The sequence below is a fragment of the Natator depressus genome, chromosome 6 (assembly GCF_965152275.1).
Source record: "Natator depressus isolate rNatDep1 chromosome 6, rNatDep2.hap1, whole genome shotgun sequence".
Lineage (NCBI taxonomy): Eukaryota > Metazoa > Chordata > Testudines > Cheloniidae > Natator > Natator depressus.
Genome location: NC_134239.1, coordinates 102,363,501 through 102,378,238, shown reverse-complemented (window position 1 = coordinate 102,378,238; position 14,738 = coordinate 102,363,501). Strand labels below are relative to the sequence as shown.

The window sequence follows — 14,738 nt, the reverse complement described above, 5'->3', positions numbered from 1 at the left end:
TCTTCTACACTTTCCACAGTATGCATGCGATGAAGTGAGCTGTAGCTCACGAAAGCTTATGCTCAAATAAATTGGTTAGTCTCTAAGGTGCCACAAGTACTCCTTTTCTTTCTGCGAATACAGACTAACACGGCTGTTACTCTGAAACCTAAGGAAGGAGATTCTACCACCTCCCTAGGTAACGCATTCCAGTGTTTCACCACCCTCCTAGTGAAAAAGTTTTTCCTAATATCCAACCTAAACCTCCCCCACTGCAACTTGAGACCATTACTCCTTGTCCTGTCATCTGCTACCACTGAGAACAGTCTGGAGCCATCCTCTTTGGAACCCCCTTTCAGGTAGTTGAAAGCAGCTATCAAATCCCCCCTCATTCTTCTCTTCTGCAGACTAAACAATCCCAGTTCCCTCAGCCTCTCATCATAAGTCATGTGTTCCAGACCCCTAATCATTTTTGTTACCCTTCGCTGGACTCTTTCCAATTTTTCCACATCCGTCTTGTAGTGTGGGGCCCAAAACTGGACACAGTACTCCAGATGAGGCCTCACCAATGTCGAATAGAGGGGAATGATCACGTCCCTCGATCTGCTGGCAATGCCCCTACTTATACATCCCAAAATGCCTTTGGCCTTCTTGGCAACAAGGGCACACTGTCATATCCAGCTTCTCGTCCACTGTCACCCCTAGGTCCTTTTCCACAGAACTGCTGCCTAGCCATTCGGTCCCTAGTCTGTAGCGGTGCATTGGATTCTTCCGTCCTAAGTGCAGGACCCTACACTTATCCTTGTTGAACCTCATCAGATTTCTTTTGGCCCAATCCTCCAATTTGTCTAGGTCCCTCTGTATCCTATCCCTATCTGCCACCGTATCTACCACTCCTCCTAGTTTAGTATCATCCGCAAATTTGCTGAGAGTGCAATCCACACCATCCTCCAGATCATTTATGAAGATATTGAACAAAACCGGCCCCAGGACCGACCCTTGGGGCACTCCACTTGATACTGGCTGCCATCTAGACATGGAGCCATTGATCACTACCCACTGAGCCTGACAATCTAGCCAACTTTCTACCCATCTTATAGTGCATTCATCCAGCCCATACTTCTTTTCCAGACTTCTGTTCCTGCTGGAGCAGTTGCTTTCATCAGAAGTCCTCACTTCCGGTGGAACGGCAGTTTTGGGACATCCTTTAGGTGATAATGCCAGTGGCTTTCTCTGCTAATGGATGAGCAGGAAAAAATTTTCCTTTCCTTACATCCAGCCCATCACTCTTCTGCACACTCCCAATCTCCAGCCTGTGCCCTAAAAGTTACATGGCCGCAAACTCTTTGAAAGGCAAAAGTGATCTTCTGTCTTTGCTTTTGTGTAACACTGGAAAATAAGAGTTATTGAGGAATTAGAGGGAAACCACCAATCTGTAGTCTTGTAATTTTTTTAAAAGTTGAGTTAAAAATAGTTTAAAATACTACACCTGCTTGTGAGTCCACTACCAACTTTTGTGGTTTTACAGACACTTTTTCCCATTTTCTCTCTGTCATAGTGTGAAAGACCACCACCACCACCCCCCCCCACACACAGGTGAAATTAACTAAGGGCTCAATCTCGCAAACGCGTATGTGCATGAGTCTCTCACATGCATAAGTGTTTGCAGGATTAGGCACTGAGCACCAGATTTTTGAAAGTATTTAAGCATAGGCGCAGACCCCACCAATCAGCACCTCCCCTTCCCTCCCAGCGCCTACTGCCCATCGCAAAACAGCTGTTTCGCGCAGTCAGGAGGCACTGTGGGGTGGGGGGAGTGAGGGTGCAGCGTTCTCGGGGGAGGCCTGGGCAGAGTCAGGGAGGGGGGGGAGAGCACCTAAAGTGCCTGAAGATGCAGATCCAATGAGAATTAGGCGCCTACATTTTTGAAAATATCAATAGGTTCTTAACTGCATCTTTAGGCAGGCACCTAATATCTTTTACAAATCTTGCCTTGACTTGCTATTCTGGGAAAAACAGTGAAACTGATTACTCACAAGGTTGCTGTCCAATGCACAGTGAACCAGAAAACCACAGAAGAATATATTTTTTCTTTGAGTTTCTAGTTATCTCAGATATTCCGTATAATCATAGAATGTTTAAAAAACAATCAGAATTTTAAGGTTGATCGTGTGTACTTAAAAAGCAAAAACAAAGCGTCTGGGTGAGTGTGAAGACTGAAGGAAGTACATCAGAGGAGGAGAGTCTGAGCACAAGGCAGGGAGCGAGGAAGTCCTGTATTTTAGTCCTGAGTCTGCTGTTAACTTTTTCTGTGGCATTAGACAAGTTCCTAAGCATCTCTTTACATCCATTCCCCCTCTTGTAAAATGCTGATCTCCTTCACAAAGGTGTAGTGAAGAATAAAGCTTGTGAAAATGGGAAAACACAAAGTATTATTGCGGCCATGGTTAATGTATATGTAGTGTAGGGGGATTTTGTAAAAACCAAAAAGTTATCCAGATGAAGTAAATGGCTCATCCACCATCTCTTAGCATCTAACAGCTGATATTTACAGGTATGGATGAGTCAATTCACTGTACCCCAGGTCTTTTAAATCAGAATTGTAGTGGCTAATCCTCCCCCTGTTACCTTTTCAGATAAGATGTCAAGCAACCCCTAGCCTGTTTGTTCCCCCTCCTCCCACCCACACACATGAACCAGAATAAGCATTTCTTCCAGAGCCCTCTGATATAGAACTGGAAATAGTGGGTCTCTCTTTGAATACTAGTTTCCTTGTTGGGCTCCTGCCAGTGCCAAACTTGGTACAGAGCATAAGTAAATGCCAGGCCTGAAATCTAAACAAAGGAGGATCTGCTCGGAAGTTGTTTCTTCTTGTTTGTTTTTGTTTTGTCAAAGATTGGAAGGAGAAAAACGTACATGTTGTCCGGGTCAGGCTGAATTCCAGCCCAAAGCCCATTCAGAATATTGTCAGGAAACCTAAATCTCCTCAAAAAGAAAAGGAGTACTTGTGGCACCTTAGAGACTAACAAATTTATTTGAGCATAAGCTTTCGTGAGCTACAGCTCACTTCATCGGATGCATTCAGTGGAAAATACAGTGGGGAGATCTATATACACAGAGAACATGAAACAATGGGTGTTACCATACACACTGTAACAAGAGTGATCAGGTAAGGTGAGCTATTACCAGCAGGAGAGCGGGGGCAGGGAAAAAACCTTTTGTAGTGATAATCAAGGTGGGCCATTTCCAGCAGTTGACAAGAATGTGTGAGGAACGGTGGGGGGGGGGGGGAATAAACATGGGGAAATCGTTTTACTTTGTGTAATGACCCATCCACTCCCTGTCTTTATTCAAGCCTAAGCTAATTGTATCCAGTTTGCAAATTAATTCCAATTCAGCAGTCTCTCATTGGAGTCTGTTTTTGAAGTTTTTTTGTTGAATTGCCACTTTTAGGTCTGTAATCGAGTGATCACAGAGATTGAAGTGTTCTCCGACTGGTTTTTGAATGTTATAATTCTTGACGTCTGATTTGTGTCCATTTATTCTTTTATGTAGAGACTGTCCAGTTTGGCCAAGGTACATGGCAGAGGGGCATTGCTGGCACATGATGGCATATATCACGTTGGTAGATGCGCAGGTGAACGAGCCTCCGATAGCGTGGCTGATGTGATTAGGCCCTATGATGGTGTCCCCTGAATAGATATGTGGACACAGTTGACAACGGGCTTTGTTGCAAGGATAGGTTCCTGGGTTAGTGTTTTTGTTGTGTGGTTGCTGGTGAGTATTTGCTTCAGGTTGGGAGGCTGTCTGTAAGCAAGGACTGGCCTGTCTCCCAAGATCTGTGAAAGCGATGGGTCGTCCTTCAGGATAGGTTGTAGATCCTTGATGATGAGTTGGAGAGGTTTTAGTTGGGGGCTGAAGGTGATGGCTAGTGGTGTTCTGTTATTTTCTTTGTTGGGCCTGTTCTGTAGTAGGTAACTTCTGGGTATTCTTCTGGCTCTGTCAATCTGTTTCTTCACTTCAGCAGGTGGGTATTGTAGTTGTAAGAATGCTTGATAGAGATCTTGTAGGTGTTTGTCTCTGTCTGAGGGGTTGGAGCAAATGCGGTTGTATCGTAGAGCTTGGCTGTAATCCAGATTGTTGCCTGGCCGCTAGTCTGCAGTTGGCAATAAACTTTTAGTAAAGCACAGAGAAGGAAAGTGCAAGGTGATTTTGTAGAAATGAATGTAGATGAGCTGAGGGGACCAGTTGGACTCCCCAAGCTTTTGATTTGTTGGGAGCTGTGATCTGTCTTTGGTAGTTCCTTTCCCATCTCCTCATCTGTTCCCTTTTTTGAAGCTCATATGTGTTAGTAGTCTGTGCACTCCTGGCATTCTTCCACTCTCCTCACCTGGTAATGGTGAATAGATTTATTTGTATTTTTTTCAAAAGCAGGGGATCCAAAGTTCATGGCATGAGGACAGGGGTGCTCCTTCAAACTCTAGGGACTTCCACTTTCATTGCATCATGTTTCAACCTCTTTAATGGATACTCCCTTGCTTCAATATATGGTATGCTTAAGTCCTGTTTACGTCAATAGGACATAAACACATGTGTAAGTGCTTTTGTGACTAAGGATGCTTCCTTAAATCATGGCCATGATGATTCTTGTTAGGTAACAGGTCTTTTTTTGTTTTTTACTTTATTTACACAAACTCAAGACCATCAACTCACCTAAAGGCTTGTCTACACGTACATTTAGACTATGGTAAGTTGGGATGTGAACTTCTACCAAGTTAGCCTGCTGAGATCTAACTGTCCGTGTGTACCCTGCTAACGTGCGCTAACAGTTCGTTAGAGCGCTTTGATCAGACTGGCTCAGACCGCCTCAAGGAACTGGCAACATGCATCATCAGGGTGTAAACAGACAGTTAGACTGCAGCAAGTTAGTGCAGGGTAGATTCACACCCCAGTTTGTCACAATCTAATTGGGTGTGTAGACAAGCCCTTGGTTAAACGAAGCATTCCCTCTTGCAATCTGTGATCAGAGCTCTGTGCCTTCACGTGTCTGAGAGCCTCGTGTGGTGCCGCATCTGGGCGGAGAGAAAAAACATCGCTGGAAGGTATTGTTGAATTCTTCTGAAGATGCCAAGGCAGATAAGCTTTGATAGGAGGAGAAGGAGGGCAGAGCCAAGGTTGTGATAGCTAAAAATGTTCTAAATAAAGAAGGTAAATAGATGGGAGATTCTGTTGTACTACTTTGAGGTGCTTTTTGACCAATAGGCAATTTCAGGGAAGGGATTAGAATGGGGTTTGGGAAGGGGGGGGCGGGGGGGTCTCACAGAAGGGGTGGAGTGGGGCCGGAGCAGCGCGGGGTGGTGGTCAGTGGTGCGGCCCTCGAGCCAGTGTACTAGTCCTCTTGTGGCCCTCGTGGTCATTTGAATTTGAGACCCATGCTCATGTCAGGTGAGGTGGTTGGCGGGAGGGGGACCTTTCTGATTAGACCCTCTTTGTTTAGCCTGCATCCTGGCTTTATTTTAAAATCTAACTCCTCTGGTTTTGATAGGAAATTAACTATCCTTGAGCCTAGTGTTGTTGTCAAGGGAAAATGAGCATGCAGAGGTGCATTTGCCACAATACTTTCCCTCTTGCTAGTATCGGAAGATGACTGGTATGTCTTTGCTTTTCTTACACATACTCACTCCTGTCCCTCTATATTTTATCCATCAGAGATGCAGAGTTGCTGATGCTTCGGCTAGAGAATATCATTTCACAGTGCAACGGGAGTGTGCATGGTGCTTGTCAGGTGGTAGAAAAATAAAAAGGTCTCTGCGCTGTGGAGCTTACAGCTTGAAGGTATATCTACACTGCAATTAGACACCCACGGCTGGCCCATGTCAGCTGAGTTGGACTTGGGCTGCGGGACTGTTTAATTGCGGTGTAAACGTTTGGGCTCAGGCTGGAGCCCGGCCTCTAGGACCCTGCAAGGTGGAAATGTCCCAGAGCCTGAAAGTCTACAGTGCAATTAAACAGCCCCCCAGCCTGAGCCCTGTGAGCCTGAGTCAGCTGGCATGGGCCAGCCACGGGTTTTTAATTTCAGTGTAGACAAACCTGGAGGGTCAAATCCATTCACAGTGAAGTCAATGGGAGTTTTCCAATGACTCAAAGCTCCAGAAATGATGAGTGCACCGCAGAATCCTGGCAGAATATGGTAAAAAGGGCAGTAGGAAAGGGAAATGGGCATGGAAAGGGTTGATGGCAGCAGTGGGTGACACATGGGAGTTCAGGGAAGATAGAAAGGCAAAGGTAGTGGGGTAGCATTGTACATCCAATGATAAAGTAGACTGTAAAGAAATCAGAAGTGATAGCATGTGTCAAACAGAATCAGTTTGGGTCAAAATCACTGAGAATGGATTGTAACAGAGGTTCTGTTGGAGTAGTGTGAGGGGTTTGCGATAGACCTCCAGGATCAGATTTGGATATAGACAGAGATCTATGTAATATTATTAGAGAGATACATACTACCAGGATTTGTCGTTATAGGAGACTTAAAATTCCCAGATACAGATTGGAGAACAAATGCTACTAGGGAGGACTCAGTTATTCCTGTGTGTGATAGCCAACAGATTTCTTCATGAAAAGGTCACAGTACCGACAAGAGGTGATGCTGTTTTAGACTTGGTATTGGTAAGTAGTGAGAACATTATAGAAGAGCTGGTTATGGAAAATAACCTTGGATTGTGAGTGATCACAAGCTGATTTATTTTAAAGTAAATGGAAGGATAGACTCATAGAACTGGAAGGGACCTCGAGAGGTCATCTAGTCCTGTCCCCTGCACTCAAGGCAGGACTAAGTATTAATCAACAACAGGTCAGTGACTAAGGTTTTAAAGTTCAAATGGCAAGACTGAGAAATGAAGGGAACTAGTCAACTGAACTGAAGATCTCAGGGACTTAAATGTGTAGGAGTTTTGGAATTTCTTTAAGTCAAAGGTACAAAAACTGTCTGAAATTTGTATCCAAGGGAAAAAACTTGTAGGGAAGGGTTCCAGGCCTAACTGGATGAAGAAACACCTCAAAAAGGAATTAGGAGTACGCAGAGAGCCTATGAGGAATGGAAAAAGGGGTTGATCAGCGAAGAAAGCTATGTCTTGGTGGTCAAAAAGTGCAGGAATAAAATGAGAATTGTCAAAAGTCAAGGCTGAATTTTGCAAAGGAAATTTAAAACAAATAGCAAAAGGTTCTTTAGCCATATAAACCAAAAGAGAACAAGAGAAAAAACAGGGTTGCGATGCAGTGAGAATGGGGTAGAGATTAAGGATAATGTAGGTATGGCCAAAAACTAAATGAAGAGTTTGCCTTAATTTTCAAAAAGGATGATGATGTACAACGTGGGGACAAAGGCGGGATATCTAATGAAATGAGTGTATAGAAATAGAAATGACTACGTTTGAGGTGGAAGCAAAACTCAGAGTTTAATGTACTCAAGATGGAACAACTGGATAATCTCCAGCCCAGAATACTGAAAGAACTGACATGTGAAATCGCAAGTCTGGTAGCAAGGATTTTTAATAAATCTATCAAATCGGAGGTGGCATTGTGTGACTGGAGAATAGCTAATGATGTACCTATTTTTTAAGAAAGGGGAGCAAAAAAATGATCCAGGCAACCACAGACATGTTAGTCTGACCTTAAAAGTATGTAAGACTTTAAAACAAGTGTTTGAAGGAAAGAATAATTAGACATGGAAGTAAACAGAAAATGGGATAAAATGCAACATGGATTTACTAAAGGTAGATAATGCCAGTGTAACTTGATATCTGTCTTTGATAAGATAACAGATTCAGTTTTCTTGTCTAAAAAAGTCAATCTGGACTTAGTAAAGCATTTGACATGGTACCACATGGGAAATTATTAGTTAAGTTAGAGAACTGCCCCGTGTCTCTCTCTTGGGCAGTGCTGCTCTGGAATTCAGCAGAGAGAGAAAAGTTGTTTTGGGGGGTGGAGGGCCTGAAGGGGGGTTATTAAGGTAAAATAGTTTGTGTTGCCTTAAAATGTTTCTCACAATTTTTTAAATAAATCTGTATGCTTGTGTGTGAACATAATGGCACATACAGCCAGCCAACAAGTGGTGGTAAAATATTGTACAGTGCCATGTACATGTCTCAGAGCGATTTGTATGGTATTTCTAAGAGACATATTAAATATGTAAGAAGTGTGTGGTGTCACATAGCAAGTGCCAAGGGACTGTGAAGGAAATCCATTTGCGTGATCTGAGCAATGTGACGGGGCCGCTAACCCAGCACTGGCTCCTCTTAACATTTAAAGAATAATCCCTCTGCAGCAAGCAGTGAATTAAATGCATTCATTCTTCAGCAAGCAAAGACTTGTTGGTGTCAAACAAATAACTCACTCTCACCTGCTTAGAATTGGGAGTAAAGTCATAGTGTTGGGATCAGATGTCTCCATTCCTTTCGTTGTATCAGTAGCCAGTGAAGTGTGTCTCCCAGTGCTGCCTTCATAGAATCATAGAATATCAGGGTTGGAAGGGACCTCAGGAGGTCATCTAGGCCAACCCCCTGTTCAAAGCACGACCAATCCCCAGTTTTTGCCCCAGATCCCTAAATGGCCCCGTCAAGGATTGAACTCAGAACCCTGGGTTTAGCAGACCAACGCTCAAACCACTGAGCTATCCCTCCCCCTCAGGAGCCTTGTGGTACTCCTGAGCATAATTTGGAGTATGATTTTTTTTCCTTTGAAGAATATCCTCTTTAGGTACTTAATTAAGCCAGTTATTAATGGAAACGTTTACCATGCACCCACGTAAATAGATGTGAAGAAATGAATGGAGATTAATGGAGGCTGATCAGGAAATTTCATTAAAGAATAAAGACAGATTTTAGCTTAGAATTACTTGTCCAACTCTGAACGGGATGAGAGGGAGACGCTCTCATTAATCACGTTGACTTTATGGAACCAGTGTGGGCGGGCGCATGGCCTCTTATATACATGCACATATGTGGGCATGAAAGAGAGATACCTCGAGCATCTCAGATCACAGTAGACGTTGGCAAGAGCTAGTAGGGTATATATAAAATTTCCCCTAGTAAAGTGGCAGCGGTCATGATGTCAGAAATGGGAATGTGGTGCTCGGAGTTTTTCACTACAAAAAACAACGCATGGCAGGGAGTCCCAGAGCCAGGACCGGCTCTAGGCACCAGCAGAGCAAGCACGTGCTTGGGGTGGCACATTTCCGGGGCAGCATTCCCGCCAGCCTTTTTTTTCGGGGCCGTTGCGCTCTTGGAGCTGAGCCACTTAGATGGGGCGAGGGCGCCGCGCCCCCAGCCGCAGCAGGAAGGGGAAGCCCCAGTCCCGGGATGCTGAGCTGCCAGGGCCCAGCCGCTACCTGGGGAGGGCGAGTCCTGCCGGGGAGCCGGGGCTGCACTGCCTCATCTGCGCACTGGCTGCTGCTCTGCCTTGTGCCATCCCTTATCTCGGGGCTTCTCTGCGCAGCTGGGCGGGGGAGGGGGGAAAGCCCCTGCAGGCGCTGGGAGAAGGTGACATCACTCCCTCCGCTTCCAGCCCCGCCTGCGAGCCCCAGCCCCGCCTGAGCCTGGGGCACCAAAACCCTTAGAGCTGGCCCTGCTCAGAGCATAGGTCCGCTGACGCAGGCTCACGCTGCTGGGCTAAAAATAGCAGTGTAGGTGTTCCGACTTGGGGTGGAGCCTGGGCTTTGAGACCCAGCGAGGAGGGAGGGTCTCAGAACCTGGGCTCCAGCTCAAGCCCAAACGCTACAATGCTATTTTTAGCCCTTTGGCGCGAGCTCGAGTTGGTCGACCCAGGCTCTGAGACTCGCTGCTGCGGGTCATCTTTTGCAATACCCCACATATGAAGTTCACTGGGGGAGTTGCTGTGTTCTCGGAGCTAGCGGGCAGGGGAGCATTTGCTTAGGGACGTGGCAAGATGGATACATAGTGCTGTTGCTTTGAAAACTGCATTGTGGTTCAATGAAGTAACAACATCCCTGGCCCTGCCACCTTTTTTCAGTCCTTTATCATCTAGCTCCTCACTTGGCAGTCAGCACAGGAAGGGATCAGTCATACTAATGTAAAAGAATGCAGATGTAGTTCTGATCTGCAGTCCGGAGTGGACTGATGCCCACAGGCTGTTTAAGCTCATTCAGTGTAATTACAAAGTTGACCCCAATAGCACTGTGTCCTCTTTCTCCTAATAGTTCCTGCCAGTACCACTCTCTGCTGCTATTGTGACTCTTCGCCACTGGCTCTTCTCTGAACTGATGTGGCTGCAGAGCAGTTTGCAGGGCTGATGAGTCCACAGTTGGATGTCAGTGTCTTAAACGCTGTCTGGCATGATATTTATATTCAACAGGATTCCAGTGTACAATGCCAGTGACGAGAAAGTCTAGACATGCCCTGCAATTATATTTACGAAGTGCCAGCTTCATTCGGAGGAGTTGTTGCAGATTGATTGGATCCTTAACCTTCCCCTCCTCTTTATTTCCCCATGCTTTGGTGCTTTTTATGCTGTCCAACAAATCTAACAGTAGCCTTTGCTCCATGTTTGTTCTGCAGGAGTATATTGATGCTCACCCTGAAACCATCATCCTGGACCCCCTTCCTGCTATCCGTACGCTGCTGGACCGATCCAAGTCTTATGAGCTTATTCGGCGAATAGAGGCCTACATGCAAGGTAGGCCAGTGACTTTTCATTTCAGAAAAGCATGTTCCTTACATTGTGGGTGTGACCGGGGTCCTAGTGGGGAGCCAGCTGTGGTCACTCAATTAGGGTGAACTGCAAAGAATGGGGCAGACAATCCCCAAAAAGCTGGTGGATATTCCAATACTTAGATATACCAAGCCAGCATAAAACAGCTGCTTTATTACCTCTCTGGTTACTCAAGTCCAAATAACACAGTTCCCTTAAAGTGATCCAGCCTCAGGCCTACATCCAGGTACGTAAGTCAAATATGATGATTTCTGAAAATCTTATTTCATCATATAAAAGAAAAGGTTCTACCAATCCCAAAAGATCAGACACGTTACCTCCCAGGTTATTGAGTATTCCAGATCTTACCCAAATACACACTACAGCCAATTCTTATTAACTAAACTAAAATATATTAAAAAATAAAAGAGAGTATGGTTAAAAGATCAATATACATACAGACATGATTCAGTTCATTTAGGTGCAGATTCATAGCAGAGATGGTGAGCTTTGTAGCTGCCAAGAGTTCTTTTAGAAATAGTTCATAGGTTATAGTCCAATGTCCAAATATCATACTCGGGGCGTACCAGCATAACTGGAACCTCAGTCTTGAGACTCAAACTTCCCCTGATGAAGCCTAAGCAGATCTGAGAAGACCGAATCAAGACCCAAGGATCTTTTATACAATTTCATGTCTTTTGACAAGTTGGAGTTCAAAAGGTCATTAGCATGACTTTGAAGGAGGTCCATCACTAGTACTCAGCTATAGAGTTAACATAAGGCAATTTGTTTGTTCCTCCACCATTCTCAAATTATTTGTTATATGTTTCAAAGAGAGATGAATACAGAGATGTCCCATGTTTACAATTCATTTAAATGCTAGGATGTTCTTTTGACCTCTGAATTATCAGAATACAGCATGGACAGGCACTGTTGATTACATTGTCGACCCTACTCATACGTATGTAAATACACAAGAACACAAACATTATCTCCCCACATGTCTTTTGAGGGTTATGTATTTTACAGGATGTTTAACCCTTTCTAGCCATGTGTCACAGTGGGTTTGTAGCAGAAGGAACAGCTGGTTCCTGGAGTTAGGTATGTGAGTGTTAATAATGGGCAGAGGCAGACACAGTCCTTCGTAGCAGAATTGTACTCCAGAATCTAGGCTTTTGTTTTTGAAAGCATGAGAATAGGGGTTTGATCTAAGTTAAACAAGGTGTGTGTGTGTTGGGGAGCATATTTATTACTCTGAGCAGCAGCAGAAATGTTCTTTTCATGCACACTGGTAAATTGAAATTATTGTACAATCTATCTGCTTGTCACGAGAATACTAAAGCCTACAGTTAGCTCTTGAGCCAACTCCTGTGTGTTAGGATTAAGTCAAGAGTAGCCTCTCCTTTTGAGTGCTGTAGAAGTAGCTGTTCCAAGAGCCAGTTGTTTATGGTGTTGAAAAGTTGCTTCTGTGAACTGTTCCAGTGTGACATTTGACTGGTTAATGTTTGCGTCGTTCTATTGCTATCCCAATTCTCAGATCGGAAACTTACCCTATTGGTATCTTTCGTATTTTTATGATTTGGGATTTATATTCATACAGTTTGTATCCACTTTGTCTGGCCATCATCAGCATGGTCTCTGAAATCGTCCCAAGTATGTAAAAATAGAAATATGAATTACAGTCTCCAACACACTCTCTTCTTTTCCAGGCTGTTGGAGAAATAGCTTAATTAGTGTGTGTGTGTGTGTGTGTGTGTGTGTGTGTGTTGTTTTGTTCTGAAAGTGGGAAGAGGTAGTATTTTTATCTCTTGTGGGAATGAACAGCAGAACTGGTAGAAAAATGGGATCCTTTGTTCACAAACACATTGACCCATTTTTCAGTCAAGATTTGAAATTTTGAAGAAAATTTTCATTTAAATTGTTGATTTTTTTAAAAATGTCTGACTGGCCCTGGATGACAGTTTGATCTTTTTCAGTGGAACGTAGCTGCCACATGTGGGCAGTGCCCCTTCCCTCCGTCTGACTCTTCCTTAGTTTATCTCATGGATGGCTTTGAATATCATGACTGGGACCTTTATCTGCACTGTCTATTGAGTGGGGACCCAGCACTGAGAGCTGAGCACCAGTGGTGATATGGTCGTGGTGACCTTTGCTAAGCTTCATTTTGTTCTAAGAGGAGCATTTTTAGGGCATGTAGCTTTATTTCTGGCTGTAACTACTTGCAATAATTGAGTCAGGGAACCACAAATTTGTGGATCACTTATGATCGGTATCAGAGAGACTTTTTTTTTTTTTCCTCCTCTTTAATCGGGTTGTCTAATCTGTATTCCCTCACTATTCTCTTCTGTTGTTTATTGTGCTGCGCCCTAGGGTTTAGAAAGTTTAAGGCAAGCGTGATACAGCTGCAAATAACATGGAGATTTTAACAGTTACATCATCTGCATTTGGGTTCTTCAAAATAGAAAGCAATTGCAAGAAGACTGTCCTACTATTGAGCTGCAGCTAGGTATTGCCACAGTTAGAGATGTCCAGTTGCATCCTGAGGTAGCTGTGTGATGTACACAGTATTGGGCTGCATCGCGTCCCCAGAAGTGGAAGTAAAAGGAAATGTAAAGAATTGAATATCCATGAAAGTAGAAATGTCATTGTTTTTACGGAAGCCCACGAGCTATAGAATTTTTGTACTAGTTATATACCAGTGTTTTAACTATAGATAATAATTCCTTTCATGCATGAATTGCTGTGCTCCCTTTTAGTGCAACTAAAAGTGAAATACAGTGTTTGCCCCTTCAGTTTGCAATTCATTTCAACTCTCCAGACATTTAGGGAGTTTGATAACTGAGGAATGGCACCATTTAGGTTAGCGGGCTTTATTCTTGTTCTGGGTTTATTTTTTCTCAGCACATACTCTGTCCCTCACCACTCTGATGTGTGTCTAACATAAGATGAACATGTTGTGCTTTGTTGATTCCCAAATAAACCCTCTTTAGGTATGCTATTGCTTCTGCCTGGCTCAGTAAACACATTCTTGATGTATTATACGGTTCTGTAAAAGTAGCTTACGTTGCTGGGTCACTTTGCTCTGCAACCGAGGGTCAAAATTTTCAAAAGTGATGTAATTTTGGGTGTCCAACTTGAGACACCGTATAGGGGCCTGATGTTTTCAAGTAGTGGGTGTTCAGCACTTGCTGAAAATCAGGTCTCTTAAAGTATCTCAAGTTGGGCACCCAAAATCAATAGTCACTTGGACCGTGTCTAACAAAAGATATTTAAGTTGAACTGTTTGATTAACTCCTGGGCCCTGGTTGAAAAGATTTCTATCTATCTAAGATACTTTTTTGACCTTCATTACCATAGTAGATCAGCGCTCCACAATCTTTAATGTGTTTATTCTTCCCTGTCTCACAGATGTGTTGAAAGTACTGTTATCTCCATTTTTTAGATGGGGAACTTAGCCATAAAGAGATGAAGTAAATTGCCCAAGATCACACAGGAGGCTTGTGGCAGAATAGAGAATTGAACCGGGTCTCCCTAGTCCCAAGCTAATACTCTAACCTCTGGAACATCTTTCTTTTTGAGACCCTAAAATTCCGATTTTACTTGATGTACTAGCAGGTAATTAATGATTTAACCTGCTGGATGAAGTATAGAGATTGATCTGATTCCAGTTTCAACAGGATATGTTTCTCTCTGAAGCAGGAAACATTTCTAATAATTCTCGTTACTATGAGATGTTTTTTTATTAGAAATAGGTCACAGGCTGAGCTCTTTCCTGTTCCTTTTTTGTTTTCACCGTGCAAACACTGAATGATTCACTCATTTTGAAACCCTCATTCCTACCTTTTTCAAACTCCTTTAAAAATAAAAGTTTGCATTCCCCGCATGTGTTCAGTGTAGCCAGCAGATCACTGTGAAATAAATCACTGAAAAGTTCTGCTAGTTTAGCAGTTCAGTTCTCTCAGCAATTGCATTGCTGTGGTTTTTTACTTATCAGTGAAGGATTACTTCTTGGTGAAAATATGAGCTTGCTGGGAGTTTCTCCCCATGATAGCAAT

At 43.6% G+C, this 14,738-nt stretch overlaps 1 protein-coding gene across 1 annotated transcript in view; it reads left to right on the top strand.

Annotated features, from left to right (window-relative positions):
* Positions 1–14,738, top strand: part of ITPK1 (inositol-tetrakisphosphate 1-kinase) — a 235,079-nt gene that overhangs the window by 134,421 nt on the left and 85,920 nt on the right. The window contains exon 4 of the mRNA XM_074956145.1: positions 10,551–10,668. Within this exon, the coding sequence (XP_074812246.1) occupies positions 10,551–10,668 (118 nt within the window). The remainder of the gene's footprint in view (positions 1–10,550; positions 10,669–14,738) is intronic.